This window comes from Tigriopus californicus, chromosome 6, assembly GCF_007210705.1.
Source record: "Tigriopus californicus strain San Diego chromosome 6, Tcal_SD_v2.1, whole genome shotgun sequence".
NCBI classification, from domain to species: Eukaryota; Metazoa; Arthropoda; class Copepoda; order Harpacticoida; family Harpacticidae; genus Tigriopus; species Tigriopus californicus.
Window position 1 is genome coordinate 12,023,073 of NC_081445.1, and position 27,203 is coordinate 12,050,275.

The 27,203-nt window shown below is 39.7% G+C and overlaps 2 protein-coding genes across 3 annotated transcripts in view; one reads left to right on the top strand and one right to left on the bottom strand.

Moving 5' to 3' along the window:
* Positions 1 to 4,915: 4,915 nt before the first annotated feature.
* On the bottom strand, positions 4,916 to 12,335 carry LOC131882611 (mpv17-like protein). Its single transcript, XM_059229805.1, has 4 exons — positions 12,056 to 12,335; positions 5,388 to 5,686; positions 5,191 to 5,330; positions 4,916 to 5,123 (listed from the first exon to the last, which is right to left on the bottom strand). The coding sequence occupies exons 1-4, from the start codon at positions 12,151 to 12,153 to the stop codon at positions 4,989 to 4,991; spliced, it is 672 nt and encodes a 223-aa protein (XP_059085788.1). The 5' UTR covers positions 12,154 to 12,335; the 3' UTR covers positions 4,916 to 4,988.
* A 2,568-nt stretch (positions 12,336 to 14,903) lies between these two features.
* The window catches only part of LOC131881747 (E3 ubiquitin-protein ligase RBBP6-like), a 56,925-nt gene continuing 44,625 nt past the window's right edge, over positions 14,904 to 27,203 (top strand). Inside the window, exons 1-3 of one of the 2 annotated variants that reach the window (XM_059228696.1) lie at positions 14,904 to 15,177; positions 20,343 to 20,735; positions 23,713 to 23,772. In XM_059228696.1, the coding sequence (XP_059084679.1) occupies positions 15,175 to 15,177; positions 20,343 to 20,735; positions 23,713 to 23,772 (456 nt within the window). In that variant the 5' untranslated portion in view covers positions 14,904 to 15,174. The remainder of the gene's footprint in view (positions 15,178 to 20,342; positions 20,736 to 23,712; positions 23,773 to 27,203) is intronic. The other variant, XM_059228695.1, reaches the window with a different exon arrangement.

Here is a 27,203-nt window from a genome sequence, read left to right on the forward strand (position 1 = left end):
TAAGTGAATGGTATGATCCGCATGACTTGTTTCATCGCCCTTTTCTGAGATGAATTGGGCCATGTTTGGGGTTCACTTTGGCATCCTGAAGGCAAATGAAACGTTTCCAAGTTCAAAAGCACATGATCCGGAAACGGCGATACAAAAGGGTGATTGTATATAGTTTTGTAAACTGCTAATAAAGATGATGGTGAATGATTTTATACATTTTTTCTATTTCCATTACATTTATGTTATCCTTTTTCGGCTTACTTGTCTACATTTATTCATGAAACAAATGTTTCGAGTATTGATTCAAATGTGTAATCAAACTCGACCTGATTTAACATAACATTACCTCCCCGGTCTCACGCAGAATGCAGGGATGTAGCCCTGAAGGCGCTTTGGAATTTAGTAAAGAATTTTTTGACCGCCCATTCAGGAAGGCCAAATTCGTATCGGTGGATGTTTGATGTTTTTGAATGCCAATATTCTTGTTATTTCATGTTTTCAACAACACTTTCGATTTTTACTCTACTCTCAATTCCATCACACTTGACATTTCTAAACGAAGGAAATGAATACGAATGAAATTACACTTACCTTAAGCTTAACAAATGGCAGTTTAACAAAATGTACGCATCACTTTTGCCAATCCAGAGCTAAGGTTGCGTCAATTGTGAATCTCAACCTTCCGAATCAGCTAAATAATTATTTTTTACGGTCTTAGCTACCATAGAATTAAAAAAGTCTTGCACCCGATTCATTTTCTTGCTGAGTTCAACAATAATGAAGTAAATACGTAACACAGAAAAAGCCGCCTTGGGGTTAAACTGAAGAACCATAGTACAACGGAAACGACGTTTTGGGACCAAAAATCTCATGCTCGTACTCTTCTACTACAGTGGCTCTAGTACAGACTTAAATGCTGCTATATCATCAACACCTACATATTCCCCACGAATATTTAAGGGGAGGCAATTTTAAGGTTTAGTTCGTGCAAATAGGTTGAACCCCCGACACTTAGGGTGCATCTTAAAACTCTTGAATACACCAATTTCTTAACACGATGTTAATAAAAAAATTGTACACTTTCTCCCTTTGTTAGTATACTTCTTCAAGACTGGAGAGATTCTTTTATTTAGCCACCTGCTCTCTGTTTCATAAAAGTTGGGGTGTATTTAAATGTTAGAATGGATCATCAATAGGTTGTTCAGAGAAAAATGCCTCGCTACAGTCAGGCATGTAAGAGCGTATTCTCAGTCATTTCAAATCCCACAAGGGTAAAATTACACACACTTTAACATCCAAATAGGAATAAACAGAGAGGTATATATATTGTATATATTTCATCATCATTTTTTTCAATTATATTGAGCTAAATAAAGTAAAGGAAAGTTTAGCAACAATGATGATGTCCAAAACTTGTGAAACTGCCATTCTTAGTACTCTTTTGTATGAGATGATGATTGCAAAAGTGTTGAAGGGTTATCTATCAAACAGGATGCAACTTTCTGTTTGATTCTAATTTATCTGTCATAATGAGGGATGAACTTGGAGGTTACGTGATTTCCATTCTGTTCTTACCGCCGGCGGTAAAAGAAGCGAAATGGGCCGTTTAGCTTGGTGAGATCACGTACCATATATCGACGGAGCTTTTTGCTGGGCTGAGCTAGAGACCCTAGGCTGAGCAGCAGGGTGGGCATTTCATTTTTGGACACTTTTGTCCACCCTTGTCCAAAAGTGTCCAAAAGTGTCCAAAAATAAGGGTGGACAAAAGTGGACAAAAGTGGACAAAAGTGTCCAAAAGTGTCCAAAAATACGAACCTTTAAAACTACAAATATAAAGGATATTCTGTATGAAACCTATCCTCTACTTCAAAAATTGCTCATTGATGGTTCCAAGAGCAAGATAAGTCTTTAAAACCTTTGCCATATACCTCTAACATACCCAAAAAAGGTATTTGAAAGACAGGTTCTTAACTCTTTTTTTCTTACGTTAGATTAGAAAGCAAGCAGGGAACAAAGTCTCCCTCTAGTAGAATGCAGCTGTTGCAAAGGATTCAAAAACTGAAATAGCTAAACATTATATTCTGGTTATCTGGCTTCATTTATTCAACATTATTAACTTTTTGCAAAAATGTTTTACTTAAAATCATCAGTCATTTGGGATTTCTTCTTAAAAAGTACTAATATTAAAAATTGAATTTCTTACGAATTGCTAAAATCTAATAATGACATATTTTCCTATACTTATGGTTTTTCTTCCATAAGTAAGTTAATTGAGACATTGTTAGGCATATTTTTAACTTTTAAAGATGCGCTTGATGTCAGGAAATGAGATTCCCAATGTTTCTTAAAGAAACATATATCTTAGTTTTTAGATGTATTATAAAAGTGTAATTCATGCACTCCTTATAAATATGTTATGTATATTACAAATATGAGAAGTATTATTGGATATTTGATATTCAGCTCCTAAGCTTTTTTAAAATTATTTTTTTTAATCTTTGTTAAAATTACCCAGCCACCAAATGCCCTGATTATAGTGTGGCTTTGACTTATTAACATTCAAAATATATTAAAGATATTTGTTTTGACTTTATAAAGCTGTATTGTATCAAGATAACGAATTTCGTTAAGTGTATATCTTGGAAATTAAAAACGTTAGTGAAAAGGCTAGTTGTTACTTCATATTTATGTGTTTGAAGAAAGCTTAGATTTTATTGATTACTGATTCTATTTGCTGGTTCACATCTAGATTTGGTAAAGAAATGACATGATTTAGGGTTTAAAAGTGTTTGCTTGTCAATCCCCTTTTGCCCAATTGTACTTAATTTTGGACACATTCTGCCCACTTTTGTTCACTTTTGTCCACTTTTGTCCACTTTTGTCCTTTTTTGTCCACTTTTGGACCCTTTTGTCCACTTTTGGACCCTTTTGTCCACTTTTGGACCCTTTTGTCCACTTTTGGACCCTTTTGTCCACTTTTGGACACTTTTGTCCACTTTTGTCCACTTTTGTCCACTTGGTGTCCAAAAGTCACGCTAATTCTCAAAATTGCCCACCCTGCTGAGCAGAGCTTTGCCTTCTCAGACAGTACGAGAGAAGGAGAATCAGTTCCGTTGATTTAACGACTTGATACTTGAAATGCAGAGGTTGGACTTGCGAGTAAGCAATTAAACATATTTTGAATGATATATTTGCCTAGGTCTCTCTGTATTGATTCTAAATCGTGATAACAGTGATAGAGACCATGGTAATGCTAATAAATTATTGTTCGGAATTTACTCGTTGGGGATTTGAAACGTCTCCCTGAAGGCTTAGGTGGCTTATTCGCTGTGTCATAATACTTGAGCAATCAATTGTTCATTTAAAAATCTCTTGATAAAGTCTGGCATCCTAGAGTGTATTCTCTAGTTTCTTCGTGTTTGTCCTCACCTAGACGAAGCAGAGGGCGCCTCCTCCGCTCAATGTGAGACCCCACGTGGTTTCGTGAGCACTTATTTTGAATTGCGACTGGGTAAAATATTCACTTTTTCAATAGTAGATGCCTTCAAATTCTTCCCAATCGAGGCCAAAATTCAGCTTAATACGTCTTTTCACGCGGTCACAACAGTTACATCAAGCAAGATATACTCAAGACAATTTTTGAGACGCTTGATGACCATCTTAAAATCTCCCAACATGGAATCTCAAAAGTAGAAGGCCAATTGAATGACCAATCACGACGTTAGGAATTTAACCTCTTCCACAAACTTTGTCCTGCCAAAATAGAAGAAATTCAAAAAGTTTTGCGAACGCCAAATTCTTCATTTCATTTGGTGAAAAATTTACGTCCGGTTTAATCCCCATCAAATCTCATTGAATTGCAATTAAAAAGTGCCATTATCGATATGGCTTTACACAGTGAACATTCACATGAAACAATTCATTGTAGATTTGACCAAACCTGGGCACCTTCCTTGGTGAAGGAAACTTTTGACTCTCAATACAAGAAGTTTTTTCTTCATGCGGGCAACACGCCAAATAAATCTTTAGTATGGTTGCATGCCAAATTCCCATAGTTCTGGTTTAACCAAAGTCTAATGTAAGGTAGATTTAAGAAAAAGTGAACAAAATTGATGCTGAATAATGCGGATAAAAGTGACATAAGAAATCCTCTAACTTAATTCATGGTTAGTTATAATGCTTAGATTATTCTAAATTAAGATATTGCAAATATTAGTATCCTATTTCAGATAAACGGTATCTCAAACGGCAAATTTATTGTTTCACTAATAATCAACGAACCAAAAGTGATTAGCGTGAATCTAGTTCCTTCTTAAATCTCTGTTAAAATCAGGATTTGATTAGCCCAGAGTACGAACAATGAAGTTTGGCAAGCAAATGTACAAGACAAAAGAAAGACCCCATTTTGATGGGGATTCAGAGGGCCATAAGTTGTTCATTAAATGAAATAGTGTAAAATTGTGTTTTGTGTTGATCTTGTTTTAAGGGTAAGATATCAAGTAGCAGGGTTAATTCCAAACACAGGCATTGAGCGTTTATTGGCCTACCAAGCTTAAGATTACATATTCTAACCTTTTTTGGATTGCATGATATAGCTCAGAGACAGTATTCAGTACATCTTGCTTGATCTAACCGTTGTGACCGCGTGAAAGGACGAATTAAGCCGAATTTTGGCCTTGATTTGGAAGAATGTGAAGGCATCTACTATTGAAAAAGTGAATATTTTACCCAGTCGCAATTCAAAATAAGTGCTCACGAAACCACGTGGGGGTCTCCCATTAAATGGGCTATTAGGCGTCGGAATTTGAATCTGGACTGTGACGTTTTTTTTCTGTTTATTGTTTCCACTAGAGACCCTGGATTTAGTATCTTTAGTTTCCATTAATTAAATTTACCTTGATATTATATTTGGATAGCCACTCAGTGAAAATATAATCTTTTTATTCATCTAGCAACATAATAACAAGATTTGGTAAAGGTCAATCAGTTCACAAATCTTAATACATTTTCTTAAACAGGCTATGATCCAAGCTGAGGGACTTGAGCACACACAAAATATTTAGCCAAAAAAACGTGATGACACCCACATAAAGGACTCGTTTGTTTGGTTGTACAAAGGCAAAATTGAGGAGCTGAAAAAGATGAAGAAGCTGTTTTACATTTAGTTCCACTTTTACTTAATTGCCCGTCCTTTCAAACCTGAGCAGGAATCATGAAGCAATATCTGGCAAATAAAGTGGTTTGCAATTTGGTGGCGCATTCTTCGGTAACACTCTTGAAGCTCTCTGTTTTTCCTTCTAATACGCTTAGAAACACGTAGAACGAACTCAAAATTGGAACTGAAATGACAATAACTTTAGTTCCTTGGAACACGAGATTAAAAATGACCGTTGTACCTGGGAAAACGGCCTGATCCACGAGAGTCTTTTTGATCACTGTGTTCCAAGATGTTCCGATGAAATTAGCATCCAAGAACTTGTACCACTTTCGAAGGACATGGGGGAAAATGAAGAAACCCCAAATAGAATATTTGGCAACACTGCTCCAATCAATTGGTTCTTGGAAAGTTCTGGGCTGGAATGAGGTATCCAAAACCTTCTTCATCAGGACTTGCTGCGTTAATTCTGCGCCTGTGAAAAGGAGTCCAAATTTAACAGTATCCGCTAGAATGGGATATCGAGAAATTCGAAAAGATCTGGAACAATGAAACAATTGGACTCACAATTAATGTATATTGGTGTCTTTAATCGCAGAAACGTAATATGAACAGCAGAGTCTCTCTCGGGGAAGTAATCATTTCTCTCGATACAAAAACCAATAATAATTATAATTCAATTGATTGTTTCAACCTCTTTGTTGGGTTTCATGACTTCTGCAATATTGGTTAGCAACATTTGCTGTAACAAATCGGTTTTTAGTAATGAAGCATTATATTCTATACCTAACATTGCCACCCTCAAGTCTAATTTGACTCGCGAATGGAGCCATGGAGTCAGGAAGGATTTGGGAAAGTTTCCTTACAAAATGAGGGATCGACAAGGGCTTTAACAAGCCTCTGGGACAAAGCATTTGCTCCGTGGGAAGGAAATCATCAAGTGATTGAGAGTGAGCACGCGCCCTCCAATTCCCATGGACGGACGAAAAGCTACTTACCATCCGAGCCACACACAATCATCAGAATGACCCGGGTCTTAGCTAATGAGAAGCAGGATATCTCAATTAAGCTTCGGACATCATTTCAGCGACAGAAACCACAATCGGCAATGGTATGAGCAGGAATGACCTTTGATGGCAAGGAAACACCTTTGGTATTCATCAAAGAGGGGGTCAAGATCAAACAAGCCGTCTATCTGGATATTGTGCTTTGCTGGGTCAAGGACATTTATGGAGATCAGCGAATGACCTTCATGCAGGATGATGCCCCATCTCACACAGCAAAATTGGTTCAAACGTGATGCAAGGACCTTATGCCCGACTTTTGGGATAAGCCTTTGTGGCCACCCAACTCCCCTGATGTCAATCCAATGGATTAGACCATCTGAGCTATTTTGAAGCTAAGGGCCTGGGGCATGTCTGTACCTAACATTACCACCCTCAAGTCTAATTTGACTCGCGAATGGAGCCATATTCCCCAAGAAGACGTGCGGGATGTCACGGGTCAGGCGCTGCAAAGACTTTTAGCTTTCATGGCTGCCAAAGGCGGATATTTCGAAGAATGAATTAATAATTAATAGTTCAATCTTTTGTGGTCGATCTACAAACCTTTTTTATACATGAGAAATTTCATAAGACAAGAGATAATCCATTTTTACCGAGTCTTAATTGTACCTGACCACGGTGTATGTGAAGAATTTTTGAGCAGGATAACTATAAGATGATAACGATTAGACCAGCCCAAAGCAAGTAAATAAAAGTGGCCTTTATTGACAGTAAATTTGCATGAAAAATAAACTGAATTTGCTCTTGCCATAATGCATGTACTAACAATTACAGGAGGGCGGTAAAGGGGCTACTTTATTTTCTTATCAAGCATTAGGTAAATGAAAAGGAAAGTTCTGTCATTCTAACTCTCGGCATCGAGGTTTAAACTAAGCACTTGTGGGAACAAATTGAGTGCTTAGTTCACGATGCCTCTCAACCTGCTCAGCTACACTGGCTCCTTAAAGAATAACTTCCAGCAACATGATTTGAACCAACAAGACATGAGAAGAAGATTTTTGTCATATCAACGCTGCTTCTTAGACTGTTTGGTTCGAACAACATTTTGCTCATCTATTGCACTTCATCAAAATAAAAAGAGATTTAAGTTCGGCGTCAGCACAATGATAATAACAGACGGTAAGGGTTTGGGAACGTCGTTTTGAGATTTTTTTTCGTTTCAAGAAAAAAAAAAGTTTGCATTGGCTTAATCCTGATGGAAAATAATATTGGATTAACTCTCCCAAATTATACATTCATTTCCTGACCATTTACGGCAACAAGTTTGCTGCCTTTAAATCATGATAAACTTCAACGAACCTTTTTTTACAAATGTCTTGATTTTGAAGCAAGGATTAAGTTACACAAGTGAAACTGTTTCCGAACCTTTGACGTTGCGCTCTTTCAATGATATATTTTTTCCGGACGCACTGAGATTTTAAAGATGGCTAACGCCATCTCTCGAACCTATTTTTTATTTTCAATCTTATGTATTTGCTAAGAGTATACGATATTTTCCTCCAAAGTTGACTCAAAGTCATGAAAGTTACCCAAAATTGCAGAAATATTGATACTTTTCTGGTAAAATGAGTGAGTTTATGCGAATTTCCTTAACGGTAGTGGGAATAGAATTATAAGCATTGCAAGACGAAAAACTCATTTATTTTACCTCACGTTAGATTCATTTATTATCTCATCTACCACTGAATAAGTGTTGACGGATCTAGACAACCCTTGATCAAGATATTGAGTCAAAAGCTTGTCCAAGTGTGACTTTGATCTTGCTACAAGATCAGTAAGAGAATCATCAAACTTTCATTATTTTGGAGGACTACACCTTCATCTTTCATAGATGAGTCCTGCTCAATATCTTTAACTCCATTATCTACGAGCGGAGTATTTAAAGGAGTTGACCCGAAGGTCATTGAGCGGAATTTCATTCCGTTCAGGGCCATGTTATTCTTAGTAACCCAAGAATAAATTACCGAAGGTCATCGAACGTAGACGTACTAAGGTTTTGGAGTAGAGCTATGAAGATGATAAAAAGAGAGGTCCTACGAAGGAGCCTTGTGGAACACTTGGCTTGACATCATGCTTGTCACAAAGGGAGCATTTGACTTTAACCAATTGCTTCCCTATAGCACAAATAACATACTTCTTAAGCAATTGAGAACCTTATGCTGGATCCTCATATTGTGCAACTGGTTAATTAAGAGCCTGTACTATGTCAAGGGCTTGGAAAAGTCAAAATAAACTACATCAACTAACTCGTGTCTCTCTACCTAATTCCTCAATAATCTGTGTTATATGCTTCTTTTACTTACATATTAAACCGTCATACATCGCAGATACCTTACTATGCGAGGAGTTACCACTAAAATACGGAAAGTGGATGACAGATGAATTTGGGCTGAAATTCAACCTTGATTGCTCAAAAACTGCCCAAAGGCCTACACATGGTTTTTGTCTATGTCGCACAGAAATTCGAGAGGGTTCCATAAAACAGTTTTTTTTCCACGCTGATTTCAGTTTTTAAGAGGTATCCAAAGAAGGCAACAACCCGACTAATCAATAAAGGTGTTCAATAAAGATACGCATATTCAAACCATCAAACTTCTGCAATTTCTACTCGATGTGAATACAACATTTTCAGTGTGAGTCTACGTTATATCTAGGGGTTGGAAAAATGGATTGTGATTTTGTTCAAAACAGTTGCTTTAGGTTATGAAAGTCAGCCAAAATCAATTCCGACAACGGTAAAATAACTTAGGTAAACCTGATCACGACCCTGCAATTTCCACGCAAATTCTCGGTTTTAGGTTAATTTATGGTTAAGGTCGTTCTTGTCAGGTCTCAAATTCACAGGAAACGAGTTGGATCAAGCACTTTGCTCGAAAATTTTCTTTGTAGGGGACTTCAATTTTTCGGCTAGCGTAGTAGAGTGGGAGGCTAGTCCCGATGGGTATTTTCCCATTTCGAAATTGACATCTCAGTCGTTCGAAACGTTGGACGAGTTTGCGATCTTGCGCAATTTCTCCCAGCATGTTGGTGTAGCCACTAGAATGGCCTTTTGTTGAATAGACGTCATGACATTGGGATCCAAGGCAAGGTTCTCAGTTGGATAAGAAGCTTCATTCAGGATAGGAAGCAAATTTTAAGGTTGAGGGATCCCTTAGTGACATACATGATGTCAAGTCAGGTATTCCCCAGGGCTCCATCTTAGGGCCCCCCTTTTTATACTATTCGTTGCCCCGCTTCAAAAGCTTAGTATCACTGCCAGTCTCTCTTCTTATGCTGACGATACAAAGTTAGTTTCTGGTAGGAATGGCCAAGATTCCAGTAGCCTTGCAAAGGACTTAAATCGAATCTACTCTTGGGTAACTGAGAGTAATATGGCCCTGAACGGAATGAAATTCCGCTCAATGACATTTGGGTCAACTCCTTTAAATACTCCACTCGTAGATAATGGAGGTAAAGATATTGAGCAGGTCTCATCTATGAAAGATCTAGGTGTAGTCCTCCAAAATAATGGAAAGTTCGATGAGCATATCCAGCTGAAGGTGGGTAAGGCTTTTCAAATGTGTGGTTGGATATATCGCACGTTTAAGTCCAGAGATAGCATCACGATGCTAACTCTGTACAAGTCGATTGTCCAGCCACATCTTGAATACGCCTCACCCATTTGGGCTCCAATGAGTTCAGCAGGTTTGCAAAAGGTCGAGCAAGTCCAAAGATGTTTCACTAGGAACATCACAGGAATGAGAGAGCTCTCGTATTGGGAAAGGTTAGAACGGTTGGGATTGTACAGTACTCAGAGAAGGTACGAAAGGTATCTGATATTGTACGTTTTCAAAAGTATCCATGAGCTTTGTCCCAACCCAGGGTTTAGGGTCAATTCTAGTGACCGTAGAGGCTTAATGTGCGTTTTGAGAGCACCTTCAAGTCTTCGAGAATCCAGGCTAGTTCGAACAATGAAGTCCACATCTCTTCTTTCTCGGGCTCCTTCATTGTTTGATGTGCTTCCCTCTGATATTCGTAGGGAATACGTAGGCCCTGTTGAGCCGGTTGCATCTTTCAAGTCAGACTTGACTTGGACAAATTTTTAGATAGCATTCCAGATCAACCCTACATTCTAGGACTAGCTCGGTCTGCCAACTCAAATTCGTTGGTAGACCAAATATCATATAAAGATTGAAAGGTAATAAATAGACGAATTATAACCTTTCATTTTAATAGTACTGGGGATTACATTCCCGGTAGCGGTTAGAAATGCCCGTGAAAAAACAACCAAGAAATAATTGCTTAAAACCTCAAAACAAATTATTTTTAAACATTTCATTTCACTTGCTTTTTTCTGTTTCAAATGACAATTTTCCTAAATGGCGTGATTATTTTGCTTTTTGGACAGCACAACCATCCAAGATTGCGTCTCTTTAGCTTATAAACAAAAACGAACTGCCCCAAATATTTAACTTTTTCTGTACATGATCAAATCATCTAGTGAAAGAAAGATTTATTTCCATTCATATGGCATGCTCACTTGTAAGCACAACGCACTTGAAGGCGACTTAAGCAGAAATGTTTTGCAATGACGCAATATGCTTTTGTGTAAAGTATGAACAATTGTTAGAGTTGATTTAGTTAACTATCGTGCTTTCATCCTTCTGGCTTTGGCTGCTTGGCGCACTTTAAGTCAGAAATAAGCCCTGTTATGATCATTCATTAGAGTCGAGTGCTTAAAATGAAAATTGGTGCTTTTGAATTTAGCTTACCATGTCATTTTGTTGCTTTATTATTTTGATACTGGCTCTTTTAAAAAGAGTAAATTGAACTAAAAGTGTCTGCATTACTTTTGTATATTTCTTTGCATTTTTTGTCCTTCTTGTTGCATTTTTAATTCTATTTTTTGTTAATTTTTTTTTTTATTGTTTGGACAGTCCTGGTAATTGCAAATCAGCTTTGAACTTAAGGAATTTGCTTATAAATTTCTTCGATCTAAAACTGATTGACGAAGTAACGTATTTTTCTTCGGTTGTCTTGCGATAAACACAGGAAATTGAGATTTGATTACATGTACAGTATACTTGGAGCCAGCAATTCCACGGAATCGACCTCAGATGTCTTGTACTCGTTTTCCCTTTTTGATAAATGATTGATAGACCGAAGAATTGCCCGACGAATTTCCTTTCCCTTTCTAAGAAAAAGCAATTTCAGCTCGACTCTCTGACTTGAGAAAATTGTAAGTTAAAATTGACTTTGCGGGATCAAAATCATGAACCGATACGATTAAAATTGAAATAATATCTTTCGGATCTAAAATACTTCTCCACCCAAATGCTGAGCTCACTCGTATTATTTCTGGAATCATTGACCTTTAAAGAAAAAGTATAACAGTCTCATATTCTCATATTCTACCAAACCGTAAAATTTTCTTAATACCTAGTTAACCTGCTAATATAATTCCAGGTTAACTGCCTACCTAAAACGGAGAGAACTTAGTCTGAGAGTCACCTTTGAACTCAAACAATAAAAATGAAAGCAATATGTGTTATGGTTTGACCTACGATTAATAATTTTTGCGATCCAAAAACGCATTCAAAGTTGATTATTCTGATTACTAAAGCAACAAATTTCAAGTCGACCGTTAACTGTTAGCGAAAAATCCAATGTCTACATATATGACCATTAACTTTAAGATATGGTCTCTCCATAAAGATTGGAACTCATACAACATAATCATCAGTTGTTAAGCAATTTCAAAGCTTGTCAAAATCTGCAAGCAAGGCCTCTCAAATCATTCATTCTTTGACGTGGAAAACGTACATTAAAATCAAGTGTACTTGTTGTAATCTTATTTAGCACAAACCTTGAGCTTTGGTGTCGAACTGCTATCGAGACAGATTTTGGCCACTTTCCTCTCAAATAAGCACATTGCCGAAGAACTATTGCTTTGATGAGCGACATCTCCAGCGAACTGACTTCACTCACCCAATCGTTGGACTGGCTTTTGGTTGGGAGGATGGCTTCAACAATCCGGATTGCAGCAGATCATGAAGAAAGAACCTGTAACACTAAACGAACTCGTCCATTGCGCGCAGATTCCTTCAACATGCGTAGGCACCTCTTTCCTCGATGATTTGATTATCTTTGTTTAGAATGTCTCCGAAGAGGAAATTTCGATTTGCTTTGAGATTACTCAATATCGTTCTTCTAGGAAATGTCTAAGATAAAATTTCGCACCCATAACTGGTTCCTACTTGTTTGGGTAACACAAGTCATTGATGCGTTTATATAACTCCTGTAAATACATGAAAGAAAATATGTGCTCATGAAAATAAACCGAGACAATCTTGACAAGAGTCGAATAACGGTTGTTTTAACTCAATCCAGTTATTGGAAGTTTATTAGTGAAGTAGCCACCTTTTGATGCAATTGCTGACTTTATATGAGAGAGTGAAAATCATCCAGTTGTACAATTGCACTCAAGAATGCAATTGTCGATCTGATTGGGATGGAACTCTTCATTACTGTTGGTAGGCATGAATGAACCCGAGATTCTCGATTTTAAGAATTGACATACGGAATGGCATCTTCAATGTTTATGTGAAGAAATATTGAAATTTGGAACGTACAAGAGAGGAACGAAGCTTTTAATCATGATTCCACGATAAAAAGTTGCTACGTGTAGCTTGAAGTGCCAGCTAACCAAACAAGCTCGATAGCAAATGATGATAAAAATGGGATCGTTATTATTTAATCATGATCATCAATAATTTTGAATAGTTGATGTCCCAAAGCCCCCATCCGTATCAATGAAAAATGTACTTCCAGGGGTCTCAGCTTACTTACGCGTATGTTACACCAAAATTAACCTCTTTTTTTGTTGCAAAAATTAGACTTAATTGATATTTTGTTCTAAACACTTTGGTCAATTCTTTTGTCAGGAATCATATCTTGAGGAGAGTTTGGAGGAAAACAAATTATATCAAATAATTTGGAGAAATCCGGAACCCGGCTAGTCAAATCACTGAACCTTTCACTTCAATCGCTGTTCTCTGGTCGAAAGGCCGAATCATAAAGCATTCGCCAAGAGTTTGCAGTAAGAGCAAGCCACGCATATCAGTTTTTAAAGTGGATGGTTGACAGCTGAAACAAAACTGTTCGGATCTGGCTTTTGATGGTGGAGCTGAGGTGCTGCTTTCAATCGGATAAATGTATACTGTTTAATGGTTACCGATGAAGACAATTACAACAAACCAATGACTTGGCGGGCCAGGCTTTTCAAGCCTCAAAAACAAGGTAGTGGATTACATGGTGACGATAATTAGTCAAAGCACCTGCTAGCTCCCCTATAATGTTGAAACAGAACTCCAAAACTGCCAACTCGAACTCGTTGGTAAACCAAATATTATGTAAAGTCTGAAAGGTAATAAATAAACGAATTATAACCTTTCATTTTGATAGTACTGGGGATTACATTCCCCCGTGAAAAAACAAACCAAAAAAAATTCGAGGGCAAAACCTCAGGAAGAGGGAAAAGTAAACTTGAAACATTTTTTTAATATATTCCATGGATATATGTTGCGTTTGGAGCAATACTTTAAGGAAGCAACTAATGTGATCTTTGTGATATTCACATGTTGAAATCAAAATAAGTATAATACGTAGACTAAAATGCTTCTAAATCTCTGCAGATTTTAGGTAGCACTTGAATCACCTGACGCCATTTTCAAATCCAAAGCTTTGTTTCAGTTGCGGATTCAGGCTTCAAAAGCTCGGCTCGTTCCATCAGTACAGCCAACCCGCTATCACTCATTTTGCTTTTCTTTTCGATGGTCCAATGTTTCTAAATCGAAAAGGGTGACTTTTTCGAACCATTAGCTCAAGATCTTGTCCCAGTTTCTGCACGTTTATTTCCTAAATTGGAGTTGTATCAATAACTGTCACGCAATGATACCAAAAGTATAATCCGAGAACATTCAAGCGTATGACATAGTGCTAATAAATACAAAGGACGATTGCAATGAACTGATAACTTAACGTATTATTGTGCAATGGCAATTTACCACGGAATGGTCAATCGCATCCTTGAATGTTTGTGGCCGGATAGTTAGATTTGGACTTGTGAACGGACCATGGAACGTGGGGGATGACGGGCACCATTTGTGTCTTCATTTTGGTGCTGTCAAGTTTCCCTTTTTTCTTTTTTCTTTCTTGTGGGACGGTCCCACGCTCACGCACGCTCGTCCCAGGCCAACTGCTATAACCGGGATTGTCCTCGCCAACCGCCGTTGAACAGTCGGGACACTTTCGCCGAGCTCGTTTGGGGCCAGATTCGACCCAGGCCCCGAAGCAAACACGTACCCAGTTGTGTCAGCTGGCCAGCCCCAAAACCGTTCCCCAACAGACATCCCACCTAGTTGAATTTTTACCCTGGGACAAGCGCATCCAGTTTGGTGGTTCCGCAGCGGGCCTTGTTTGTTTGAGTGGCTGAATCAGTTATATTTGGAAGAAACGCATCTTGTTCTTTGTTGCGAGAAGTTTCTGTAAAATCTACCCATCGTTAAAAACATTGTTTACCCACTGTTTCAGTTGTTATTGGGTCAGTATTAGTGTCAATTCAACAAATCCACGAGTAACCCATCAGAGTCTACACGAAGGGGTACATCCAGCCCTTTAATTCTGCGTCAATTGGCAGGATAGTTGTAAACAAAATCTGGTCACCCTCAAGCGCCCAGTTGAAACTCATGAACCAACGAATGCTCTTCAAACCGGATTTTTTAGAACTGATTCGGAGCTCCTGTCCGTTGGTTGAAACTTTTCGTTAAATTTAGAATGTGCATCAATTAACTTGTTTTTGTGAATCATTGCCTTTATACAAGCCCCCTATTGACGCAGAAACCATCTTTGATCCAGTAACGCCTCTTGACCGTGATTCCACCACCGTAACAACGCCTCTATCGATCGGATTCTCCGGAAAGCACAATGGTAAGAATCAAGGAGTCTCTCCGTTCGTCTGATACAAATGCACTTGGGTTCGTGAAGGAACCTTGGGCAGCGTTTCTTTTTTGCCACGGCATTCCTAAGACTTTGGCAAACTTGCCGGCCTCAACTTCCATCGCTAATTCCTTTACACGGGAAAAACGGCGGTGATTATGAATTCTTGCCCCAATTTCTCCTGCAACTTGCGTTTCGCGAAGACAGATTCTTCCCCCAGCGAGCCTGTGAACGAGGTAGAGATCAAGAAGGGCAAAAAGCCCCCCCAGGATGAACCCAAGCGGCAAAATTCGTACGGTCAAATTCGAATGCGACGTGATCCAAGTCTCTCCTTCAAGTCATCTTGCGGTGAATTTGCATTCACTTCACTTTTGTCCTGACTCACTTTTGCCGGTGAGTCCGGACAAGCTGTGGGAAGTTTCGATAATTCAGCACTTTTCTGAATGTTTCCAGGAGCCCCTTGAAACTAGCTTTGGAAGCCATTTCGTACTTTGAAATTGAACACTTTTAACTGGCACCTAAGATCAAATGAGAGAAAGTACGTCTCGGGCGTTTTTCGGGGGGAATGACAAATGAATGGAGGAAAAATTGTCTGAAGTCCCTGGAGAGAAAAAGTTTGGCTTAAAGAGCTTGGTCAATTGTTAATTGCCGTCGTGTCGTTGAAGTATTCAATGCAAATCAGTGGAACTTTGACCACAAGTATTTTGAGACTGGTGCAACATTTGCTACTTACAAAAGTTGACGGGAATATTATTTCTTCAATAGCAGGTTATTTTTTTGCGTTGCCGACAAATTACTTTACACTAGATTTAAAGCTGGATGAAGCTTATCCTTTAATATCTCAAGCACAAGTCGATTTTTCACAAAAATCATTTCTCAATTAGTTCCAATTCAAGGCACTTCTGCATTCTGGTCATTTCATCCATGTACAGTGTAGTATATATATTTTTACAATGAACTAACAATTGAACTCGCGTTACCCTGAAACCATGTATTTTCTAAAACATGTTAATGATTTTAACTCGTACCACTATTTTCAAGAATTGTTTCATACTTGAGCCTTGGTTGGTGATGATGATTCCCTCATTTTTCCATACCTTTACACACCTATCGCCTTAAAAACGTGTTTGGCTCTGACCCCAACAACTTGACGCACATTTTCTTTGAGTGACGTCACGCTTGGAGGTCTTATCATGCGTTTCAAAAGGATCATCTGGGCCAGGCTCTGCAATCTCAGTTGAATTGATGTGAGAATATTCTCGAGGTTCGGGCTCTCAGTGGGGCTCTTGCTCCATTGTTCCACTAGGAATAGCTGGGATCATCATCATCATTTCCCTGCCCAACTCTTTACTCTCCTTCGTCTTCTTCGCCTTCATTCACAATGGAGCACTTGCATTGGGGTGGCTGGTTGTCCCAACTTTTTTGCTTGTTTTCCCAAATACTTGACGCTTTCTCTTCTATCTCACTTCAGTAGCCGGTAGCTGGTTAGCCAGTAGAAGCTCTTAGCTCAATGGAATCGTGTCCTCAAAATGGGAAACAGTGTTGCCGATCTAGCTTGGAGCTCGGGAATCTATGGCGGATCTCCTTCATCCCCGTTTCATGCCTCAGTGTGCAAGAGTCATTCTCTCTTCATGGAGTGACTTTGGGCCCTCTCTTTCTCTCTCTCTGTCTTTGAGTCTCATTGCATAAAATATCAATAATACCCATACATTATGTCCTTTATATCTTTGCATCTTGGATCACAAAATGCAGCCCTATTAAAGATGCGACGGAGGGCAAGGCAACTCCAGAATCGTACCTTACCCAGTTCCTAGAGATGCACTTCCGCTGATGTTGATAAAGGATTCAGATTTGTGAAGAAGAGAAAAAAAATGCACAAAAGTGGGCCAATTTGAAGAGAATATGATGACCTTACACCAATTTTATAGGTTTAAATAAAAAAATCAGGTTGCTTTTGATCTTTGGCCTTGGGCGCGGGACGTTGAATCAGCTTATTCAAAGAAACAGGAGTAATTGCAACAAAAAACTATTTTTCAAAATCAAGTTGCGCTTTCGAAGCAAACAACGATTTCTTAGCCGTTCTAGCCGTGATCATAGTAAGCAACTTGCGCCAACATGTTTCCTAAACATATTTATTGGTCTTTTTCCTAAACTTGGCTGATTTCAAACAATGAATCGCGTTTTTAGAATAGGAATCTCTAAGATCGATGGTGACAAAAACATAATAAATTTTCTATTCTTATTTATCAGCGAAAGGATTCACGCCATAATAGTTGCGATTTTTCAAATCAATAGCTGTAATATTATGGAAAAAGAGTTGCGAATAGAATCGACAAGCTTAGCCATTTGCGACCTAATCTATTTCTTAAAATAAAAAATCATTCAAGAACTGACATTTCGAGGCATTGCTTTCATATTTTTTATGTAAAATGAATGGAATTCCTGCTAAAGTTGAGTTTTTGAAGATGGCTGTGAAATGCTACTTCAAAAGAATCGGCGAAACGACTTGTTTTCTTCCGTTTTCCACCTTTTTCGTCCCGTTCCGATGTCATTTTGGCAATTTTTTTGTATTGGAAAGCACACAATCAATCTTCTCATTAAGAAGCCTTTGTAACGACATTGCTGTCAATGACAAATTCTTATTAATGACTCAGCGTGTTGGAAGGAATGTAAACAAGTGGGGGAAAGTACATAAGTCGAGGTCGGAAACGCCTAATTTTAACCCGACCTAATTCTACTTCATCTTTTTTGTTTCTTTTTCTGGACCAAATCGAAACCTTTCAAACTTCATGACCTAAACTGAAGCTCAAACTGAATTAGTCCGTGGATAATCTGGCTTTATGCCGTCATAAAGACTCAGGATTTAACCCAAACTATCCAAATTCTTCTTACTCCTCACTGAAGGTCCTTCGCGTTATGAGATAGGGGATCTGAGTTTGGGACATTGATGGTTGAGGCCGAAAGATGGATGCACCAAAAGTTATTTTGAACTCCCGGCCTCAAAGTTTTCACCAACTTCTTTGAGGCTGAGAGGTAAACGGATATGGTGAGCTGTTGTGGGGTGTCCCAATTCTGCCATGAATGTTACTTTACGATTAAAAGGTAATGCTGCCACTCACCGAGACCCAAGAGCTAGATGCTTCACCTTAGCTTGCCTATTTGGGAGGGTAGGTCTCACATCGATAGATCAACTTTGCCGATAGTTGGTCATCGAAATCATAATCATGGTCTTCCTCCAGGAGACATGTTTGAGTAACTTTCGTCGCCGAAATTAAACCGGTGCTGATTGATCCAGCCTCGGAGGCCCGAGAACGGACAAGTGGAGAGGAAAGTTGGTCCCACGGTTCGGAAAATTGGGAGTTGGTCCTTTCTTTCAATGAAGCCATTGTTTGATTGCAGAAAAGTTAAGGAACAAGTTTGTTCTCCTGCTCTTTATCCTGTCCTGAATATGAAAATGCCTAGCCAACTCAAGAGATTCTTGGCCTGGCATACCAATTTGAGCTCCAAATAACGGGGAGACAAACTTTCAGCGGAGAGCACACCTCTTTCGAGCATTTGCTTTTCCACCGGGATCATCTTTCAAGAAACGGTGGCTAAAACTAATAAGCATCGGGATGAAAACGGGTGATATGGCAGGGAGCTACAGATATATTAACGAGTAAAATGAAATGAATTCACTCGGAAGATGAGAATTATTGGCACTTACCATTTTTCATTAAGAAAATTGAAAAACTTTTCCTCTTCTCCCTCTCTACCCACCAAGTTTGTTCTCTCTGTCTGTTTCTCCCCAAAATGGCTCAATGTTCTCCGGCAGCGAAACAAAGATAAGCAGCAAGCCAGTTTTGTGTCGACGACAACGAAGAGTTTTGCATATACACATTTTGTCTTCCATATTCCCCCCCTCCGGAGAAAATAGCACCATTTATTTGTGAGTGTGCAGAATTGTCGGCTTGTTTAAGCAATCTGCATTTTCTTTGCCAGCAAGCCATGAAGACAAGCAACCATAGACTATTCCTGGGAGTTTATATGAGCTGAGGCGAGGCGCTTCTGAGTAAATAGTGCTTTCAAAATGGGGTACATCACATCCTCCATCCACTATCCATCCACTATCCATCCATCCACGCCACGTTCCCGTGCTGAAACTCTGTTAAGTCGCTTAGTTATATCATAAGCATACGATTAAAAGGCTAAGAGTCAAAATATTGTATATGAACCAAATCCCGAACAATACTGCACTCGTTGGAATTTTTGACTTCCCTCGTGGTGGTGGTGGCCTCGGCGAAAGAACTAGGAGTCGTCGAGTGCGTGTAAAAAAGTTGCTATTAAAGTCGCTCATAAATTTAAAGCAGAGCTAAGGCACTCAAGACCCTTGCGTTCATGCTCCTTGCGAGAGAGAAAACAACTTCCCACAATTCTGGAACAGATTCATGGCCCGAGCAAGGGTGCCTCCGAGCAAAAAATAAATGTACACTTTTCTTGTCTTGCTTTCCGGAGCGGTTCGGATCCACAGTATTTGGCCCTGAAAGGCCATCGTTAGATTTCGTGCCCCCCCCCCCTCTTCAGCTCATTAGCAGTGTTAAACAAGCCACCAAAATATGCGGAACATCCGACTTGAAAGGGATCGATCTGCCTTATGTGCTCGAGATCTGCGGCAGGTACGAATTTAGTGTAGGTTTCGGGAGATTGACAAGATTTGCCTCGACCTTGACGTTTCGTGCATTCGGACACTTTCATTAAACTCAAACACGGGCTAGTTTTACCAATGTCGAGTGAAATTGAACTGAAATCGTGGCGCTTCACCCCTAGTTCAGATTATGTTTTGAAGAATTTGACAAAGTACAATATTTCCCCGAGATCAATGAGGCGCGATGTCTCAGTTTAACTTTGACAAGTGTATTGGGAAAAAGAAAGATCTCTCGGTGTCGAGGCGATTATTTTGACAGATAATATGCCCTTGGAAAGGAAATGCTAAAACCAAACTCGCTTGCTTTTCTTTGATAACTATGACGTTGTTCTGTTTTAAACCGTTGTACGTTTCATTATAAAGTCTGTTTCATAAACTTCTCCTTCATATTGTCAAAGAACCCGATTGTTTTAACAGAAAGGCGTTCCCCTAACTCAGTCTCAAGGTTCTCACCCATCTCATTTTGTTCCAGTCCACAGCCAGTATTGAACCTTCGCCATCGCCACCTAGTCCATCTTTGAGCAACCACTCTTCGAATGTCATGATGTCCAGCAACCACTTGATCAGCACCAATAGTGTAGTGGGTGGCATCACCTCTGTTCCCAATAACTCTGTGGCTATCACCAATCAGACCAACAACGCCATCTCCAACGGCACGAGCATCAAGTACGGTACACTGGTGCCCAATCGGATCTTCGTGGGTGGGATCAGTTCCACCACGACCGAAGCTGATCTTCATAAGCTCTTTTCGGCCTTTGGCAACGTGAAGGCCACGAAGATTATCAGTGACAGGGGAGGATGCTCCAAAGGCTACGGATTCGTGACATTCGAGACAGAGGAAGAGGCCAAGAAACTCCAAGCAGAGGTGAGCAGTAAATATCATACTATCCCAGAGAGTGTGCTTTCGTTTCGGGCATCATTCAGATTATCGTTGGTTTAGCGTTGCCAAATTATACTGATGTACTGTGCCAAACTCCTTCAAATTAGACTCAAGTCTGAAAGATAGGCGAGTTTAAAAATGAAATAATGACTTCATTTCCTCCGATTTGACTTTGTTCCAAATGGACCATAACAAGAACGCGCTTTGGGGGACCAATGCTTGTGATTTTCACTGATACGGAGAGCTCTGCAATTTCAAAATTGGCGCTAACATTCGACGCTAGAATTGTGCAAGTTGGCACAGCTGTAATCGAATCAGCAAGCGTGAAACTGATGGGACTTCCTCTATCCGTTTCTTGTTAAAACCAGCCCACTCACATCTAACCTGGAATCATTCCCAAGTATTAAAAAATATTATTTTGCATTCTGAAAATGAGTTTCTTTCACGTCTTGGACCGGTTTTGACTCGAGGAATAACTACGTTCAAGAGGATCCACGTCCATTTGTTCAAACCACTTTGAATCTTTGCAAAAAATCCCCCGTCCACTTCCATCCATTCTATAAACGTTGATTTGAGCGTGAGTATGTGTCGACTCTTACTTTGCTCAAATGGTTGGAGCAAGCATAGATGTCTAGACAATGGATGCCGGACGACCAGCCACTCGGTTGGCTAACCAGTACTATGCACCGGTTTGTGATCAATGCTCAGGAGACCATCCATTGTACTGATTGGGTGAGCAACCGATTGGTTGGTTGTTCGACATCCACTTAAGTCTCGATATCCTTGGAGCAAGGTATGGTCTCACCTCGTGCATGAATCCAACCACCACCGTTGGTTGCTGGCTACTGGCTGCCCTAGCTGGACCATTTGCCATCATGGCTGTATTTAAAGAGCAAACTTTCCATGACGGTTCCGTGTTTCCACGCCGTTCTTCGCACCAGTCATTTTCTCGCTAGTTGCCCCTGACTTCTGTAAGTATGCTGGAACTACCCATTTATGTGATGTGATGTCTTAAGCCTACCAAAGAGACTACGCAACTACCACGACCACTTCTACAAGTACTACCACCACTACCATCACTACCATCACATCACCTTAAGCTTAGCACCCACCAAGCAATTGGCTATTTCCACCAAGTTTTCTCTACTGCTTCTCATGCAAGTCCAGGATGTCTAGATTACGCATTGAAGGGGCATCACAAAACCCACCTCCAAGTTGAGGCAATGGAACTTTTATTGATCCACACTTCTCATGGAGTTTAACTCAAGATGCGAGGCAGGTTTCGAACTAAAAGGTTTTGCACTGAGATCGGGGTTTGTGTGTTCATGACTTATCATTTCCCTATAGAGTCTAGTGCCTTAACATTGGGGGATCCTCACCAAAAGCTCATTCATCCCGCAGTATCCAATACCAAGACTACAATCCCCCCTCAAGTCCCACCAATCTGTGTAAGAAGGGAGCGAGTGAGTTAATCCTTCCTAAAGGCATGAAGAGAACGACGTAGAGATTGAGCAGGTCCTTTCTTGGCCGACAGAAGGAGTATGTTAGAGACCAATAAAATATGCAGGCTAAAAGTTTGGTCATCATTCCGGGTTTAAACAAGCGACCTTAGTGCTTTATTTTTTATGTCTCCATTGAATTTCTATTTAATTGTTGGTTTCATTAGTATCCAATACTGATCGGTTCAAATGCAGTTCTTTGAGGGACATAGATAAACTGGAATAGTGATTTATTTTTTTCGCGCACCTACTTCCAATGATGGTAAATTTTGTTAGCCACGATGCTGATGTGAAAAACACGGAATGACTAAATTGGAAAGAAATCGACGATTTTTGTACCTCATCCAGATTTTTGAGAGATCGGGGTCGATTTTGTCTTTGGACTCATAATTGCTTGATTTTTTTATTGGATATAATGGCAATATCTGACTAGAGTTGCAGTCATGTCATTTGAACATCTGGAACAATTTTCTTGAGTAAAACGATTTTGGACCATGCTTTTGACCTTTGTGTACCTGGTTCTTAACGTCTTGGCTAAATTCCAATTGTGGCCAATTTGGCAATGAAGACATCACTAGTAACAAAGAAAAGGATAACAGTCGGATCTACATCCAACTTTTCCTAGTTAAGTGGCTAATTTTGTGGTCAAATCTAACATTCAATGTATGATGAATATGTTCATCAATTTATCAATGATCAAATAACTGTTTATATTCAACATGTATTTCGTTATCCTTTGTGGTTAATTATTTGTTCCTTTGCCGAAATTTCTTGCCCCTGATTCTTTTTCTATCGAACTACAAGTACTTGGGAGTGAGAGTACCGATTTTATGGTTAATTTTCTCACTCTCACAGAGAAGCGGGTATTAGACATCGGAGGATGGGAATGATCCACCTTTAATCCTTCGGAGTACACTCAAACGGAGTCTTGGCTCAGGACTTAATGGCCGATAATGGGCGACACTAAATCGCTAAACACATTCATAAATGGATTGAAACTCATAGCAATGAGGGCCTCCGAAGAATTGGATTGTTCTCTTCACTTCCCGGTATGATTCTTGTGGCCGACACTGCATACCTTTTTGATAATGCCAAACCAAACCCAGTTGCTCCCCCCATGAGGCCGAATCTTCTCTTGGTCCAAGTCAGAGGCCCTATCCTACATCTTCTTCCCTTCAACTCGGCCCATTTAGGCCAAGGCACTGACGAGAGGTAGAAAGACTTCTCGGGGAAAGATTTTTCAAGCTCAGCTCAAGGAGCCAAAGCTGGATCCACTTCATAATTGAATTCTCTTCTATTGAAGCACGGCGTCCAAAAGCCAAACTGACAGATTTTGAGCTTCTCGGGGAAAAAAGGGGAAAAAAGAACCCGTCTCTTTCTCCCGGGGGAGACTGGAAATATATTCTCACTCTGACCATTCTTTTTCTTTTCGTGCCTCTTATGCTTTTTCTTTTCTCTTTCAGGCTGATAATATAATTCTCAAGGAGAGGAAATTGAACATCGCTCCAGCAATTAAGAAGCAGGTAAGCAGGAGATCATACTCGAGAGTGATTCCTCGAGCCCGATAAATCCAGAAAGCCACACAACTCCTTTGGGAGTGAAATTTGAGAGTTCCATTCCAGTAAATGTTCAGGCAATTAAGTGTTTAATTTGCCAGAAATATCTGACATTTCTATTCTAAGGGTCCTGGTTCGGTATACTTTGCTCCTGAGAGGGAAGGGCAGCCAGGCCGGCAAGGGTTTGAAGGGACCCCCATTAACAAGTACAGGATCTGGCAGTTGCTCGAGGTTATTGCCATGTTCTAGAGGCTGAGGGGGTAGAATGAATAATTATTTTCCATGCGATCAATTTTATTTGTATTCATGTTGATTTTGAATTCCCATATTTAGCCAGCAAACCCCGGCTATTGTGCCAAGAACTGTTGAGTTGGGCCCTGGGCTTCTTGGCACCGTAAAAGCACAGTCCTCTCAAAAATCCAGAATTCCGATTCCGATTCCGTATTCATTCCGTTCCCAGACAAGCCAGCAACTATTTTCAACCGAGTAAGAGGGGGAAGACTCCATGTTCAGGGGGGAGAGAGAGAGATTCTTCGGTCTCTGTGGAACGGCCTTAATTTTGGCAATGCTAAGCGGAACACTCCTCCCCAAGAATTGTGATTGTTCCGCAGAGAAACAGAGAGCCGAAGATCTCCTCGCTTTCATGGAAATAGATGCAAAGTGTACTATAGCTGGAATGGCTTAATAGTGTTCTTTTTTTTGAATGAGAAATGCATTGGCGCATTTGCCCGGCTCCTGATTGGACTTGGAACGGGCGAACAGGATTAGGCAACACTACTGGGAGCAACTGAAAAATGATAAACCCTGGCTATTACCCAAGAGTTTAAAGAAATCATAAAACGCACTCCTGCTCGATCTGCTTTGAGTGGCATGATACAGACCCTGATAACTTTCTCTAAATGTTGAATGAAAGCTACGTTACTTTTGGTTGGTAACATTCCAAATGGAATATCGGGTTTTCCCTCGACATCGCATTTTGGTTCATATTTGTATCTGGAAGACTCGCCTTCGTTCCCTCGTTGTGTAGTGACAACGAGCCAATGAGGAACGTGTTCCACGTATTTTTACCAAAAAACCTTGCCTTGGCTCAATCAAAGCAGAACAGGTGACGTTGGCTAGATAGAGGGACCACTGAAGGTTATTGGAACACCCGCTTCCCGATAATAAAAGCTGGATTACCTTTTTGTGGAAGAACGACGTGGGCGTATTAATGCAACTAATGAGAGATCCAATGGGTGTTGTAAAAATACGGAACCGAGAACCAGAAGCTACGGGCATATTTGAAAGTGGAACTTGCCTTTTTTCGTGAGCACAGAAGTTGTTCCTCATGTTCCATGTCACTCAAGCCTAGTTCTCCTGTCCAATCCACAGATTTGTTTTAGTCTTCTTCATGCAGACTTTCAATCTCGGGTATGTTCTTCGTTTGAACAGGTTTTCATCTAGAAATAACTTTTCTTAATAAAAAGAAATAAAGCGACCGACCACCATCTACTATTTAGAACAATGGTTACTTCAATGAGTAATTGTAACCCTGCCTTGGCCAACAATAGGTTTAAGTCTGTGCTTGGCAAAGCCCAGAGGGTTCTTCGTCTCTTTCACTATCCATCAAGATAAACTCTTTTGATTGTTGGGTGAATGAAGGTACTTCCCCCTAGGCGCATAGCCAAACTTTCCATCCGAAAGTGAGAAACATATTCCTGTAGGACTGAACAAGGACATAATAGTAACAGTAATAATCATCATAATAATCATAACACTTATGACAACGTCAACGGCGACGACCATATTCACTCCCTCCATGTGCGATAGAGCCAGGAGAAATGCACAACCTCCGGCACGAGACACGAGGGTAAACAAATAATATTACATTCTTTCACTTCCACGAAATTTGAAATGGAAATTATTCAGCAAATTGCAGGGCATTTGCATACCTCCGCGTCTCTCTGAGGCTTGGATCCATGAAATTTGATTCCCTGGGCTCTTGCGAAACTTTCTTCGCCCTCTTCTCAACAAGCAGATCGAATAGTGACAACTTGTGTGCTATGGTGTCCATGATGTCGGGCTGCTGTTTTTCAGGGGAATAAAATCGACCCAAGTAATTGTCCGTCAATTAAAGGACATCCCACCCATATGAACGGCAAGAACGTAAGGAAAGGAAACCTATTTTGCATGCCGGACTTGTGACAGACCGAAGCAACCTTCAAGTTGGGGTAGCCGATCACGTAAAAGTTCGGGTGTTCATTACTTGAACAAACGTACTTTGAGTTCAGTTCAATGTGCTCTTGTGTCTTTTGGCGACGGTACGCTGGACCTATATAAGGCGAGAAAATGTCGAATCAACCTCCCAAAAAGGCATCAAAAAATTCTTGGTAAGGCTGTTCAAGCTATGCAGATTCAATCTTCATAAACATAAAAACATATTGGGAGGACCATGCTTTTTTTACAAACTAGTTGGAAGAATTCCGTTCAACTAGCGTTTTTGCTATGGTTGAAGTTTACTACTGTCTTAAGTAAATTTTGAGCTCTAAAAACTAAACAAAATGTCTGTACAAAACAACTAGAATTAAAAATGACTAGTGAGGTGAAACCATGGAAATTATTTTTATTTTCAGAAGCGCCAACTTCTAGGGTGAAAAAGATCCAACTATTTCATAGTCTTGGTTACCTCAGCCAATCATCTTGAATTAGAAGTGGTTGAATCGATAAAAATAGGGCTGGTATAGTTGGAAATGATCTGGAGTAGCAATGACGAAAGGATTTAGGGTGATAACAAATCCAAGGGAGGGCCAAAAGCAACGTATTCGTTTTTGCCAGGTGTCTGTATGAGATCAAAGCCTTCCTGGCTAGGCTACCTCCATTGCAAGTCCACTAGAAGTGCACTCTAACCAAGTTTACGATTGTGGTTAACAAGTGACTTAATACTAATAACAACTGAAAAAAATATAAAACCTGATCATTACCCAAGAGAGTAGATAAATCGTAAATCACAGATGTTTATTGGATCAAAGGCGACTTACTTCTATTGCGAGTTCAATGGAAATATGTACTCTTACCAAGTTTGCGACTGTAGTCAACAAGTGACAAAATTATCTGCGAAAACATGAGCTCCCGAGTTAATATTGATTTATCCGAGTTTGGAAGGTTTATCTAAAAGTCGAATCATAAATGCCATATTCTATTGACACTTCGAGACGCAACAAGAAATATCTGCCTCTTCAAGGCAATTATCTCAACATTAGACATTAGACTTTTTCGGACCTCTTCTCGAGGAAGTGCATGCCAATGATCATACTCTTAAAGTTGTGTCTGATGGCTTGAAGCGCTTAATTGTCCTTGTCAGTATTTGTAAGATTGAGAAAATGGAGAAAAAAGGGGGGGCATTAAATTTGTCGCCCCCC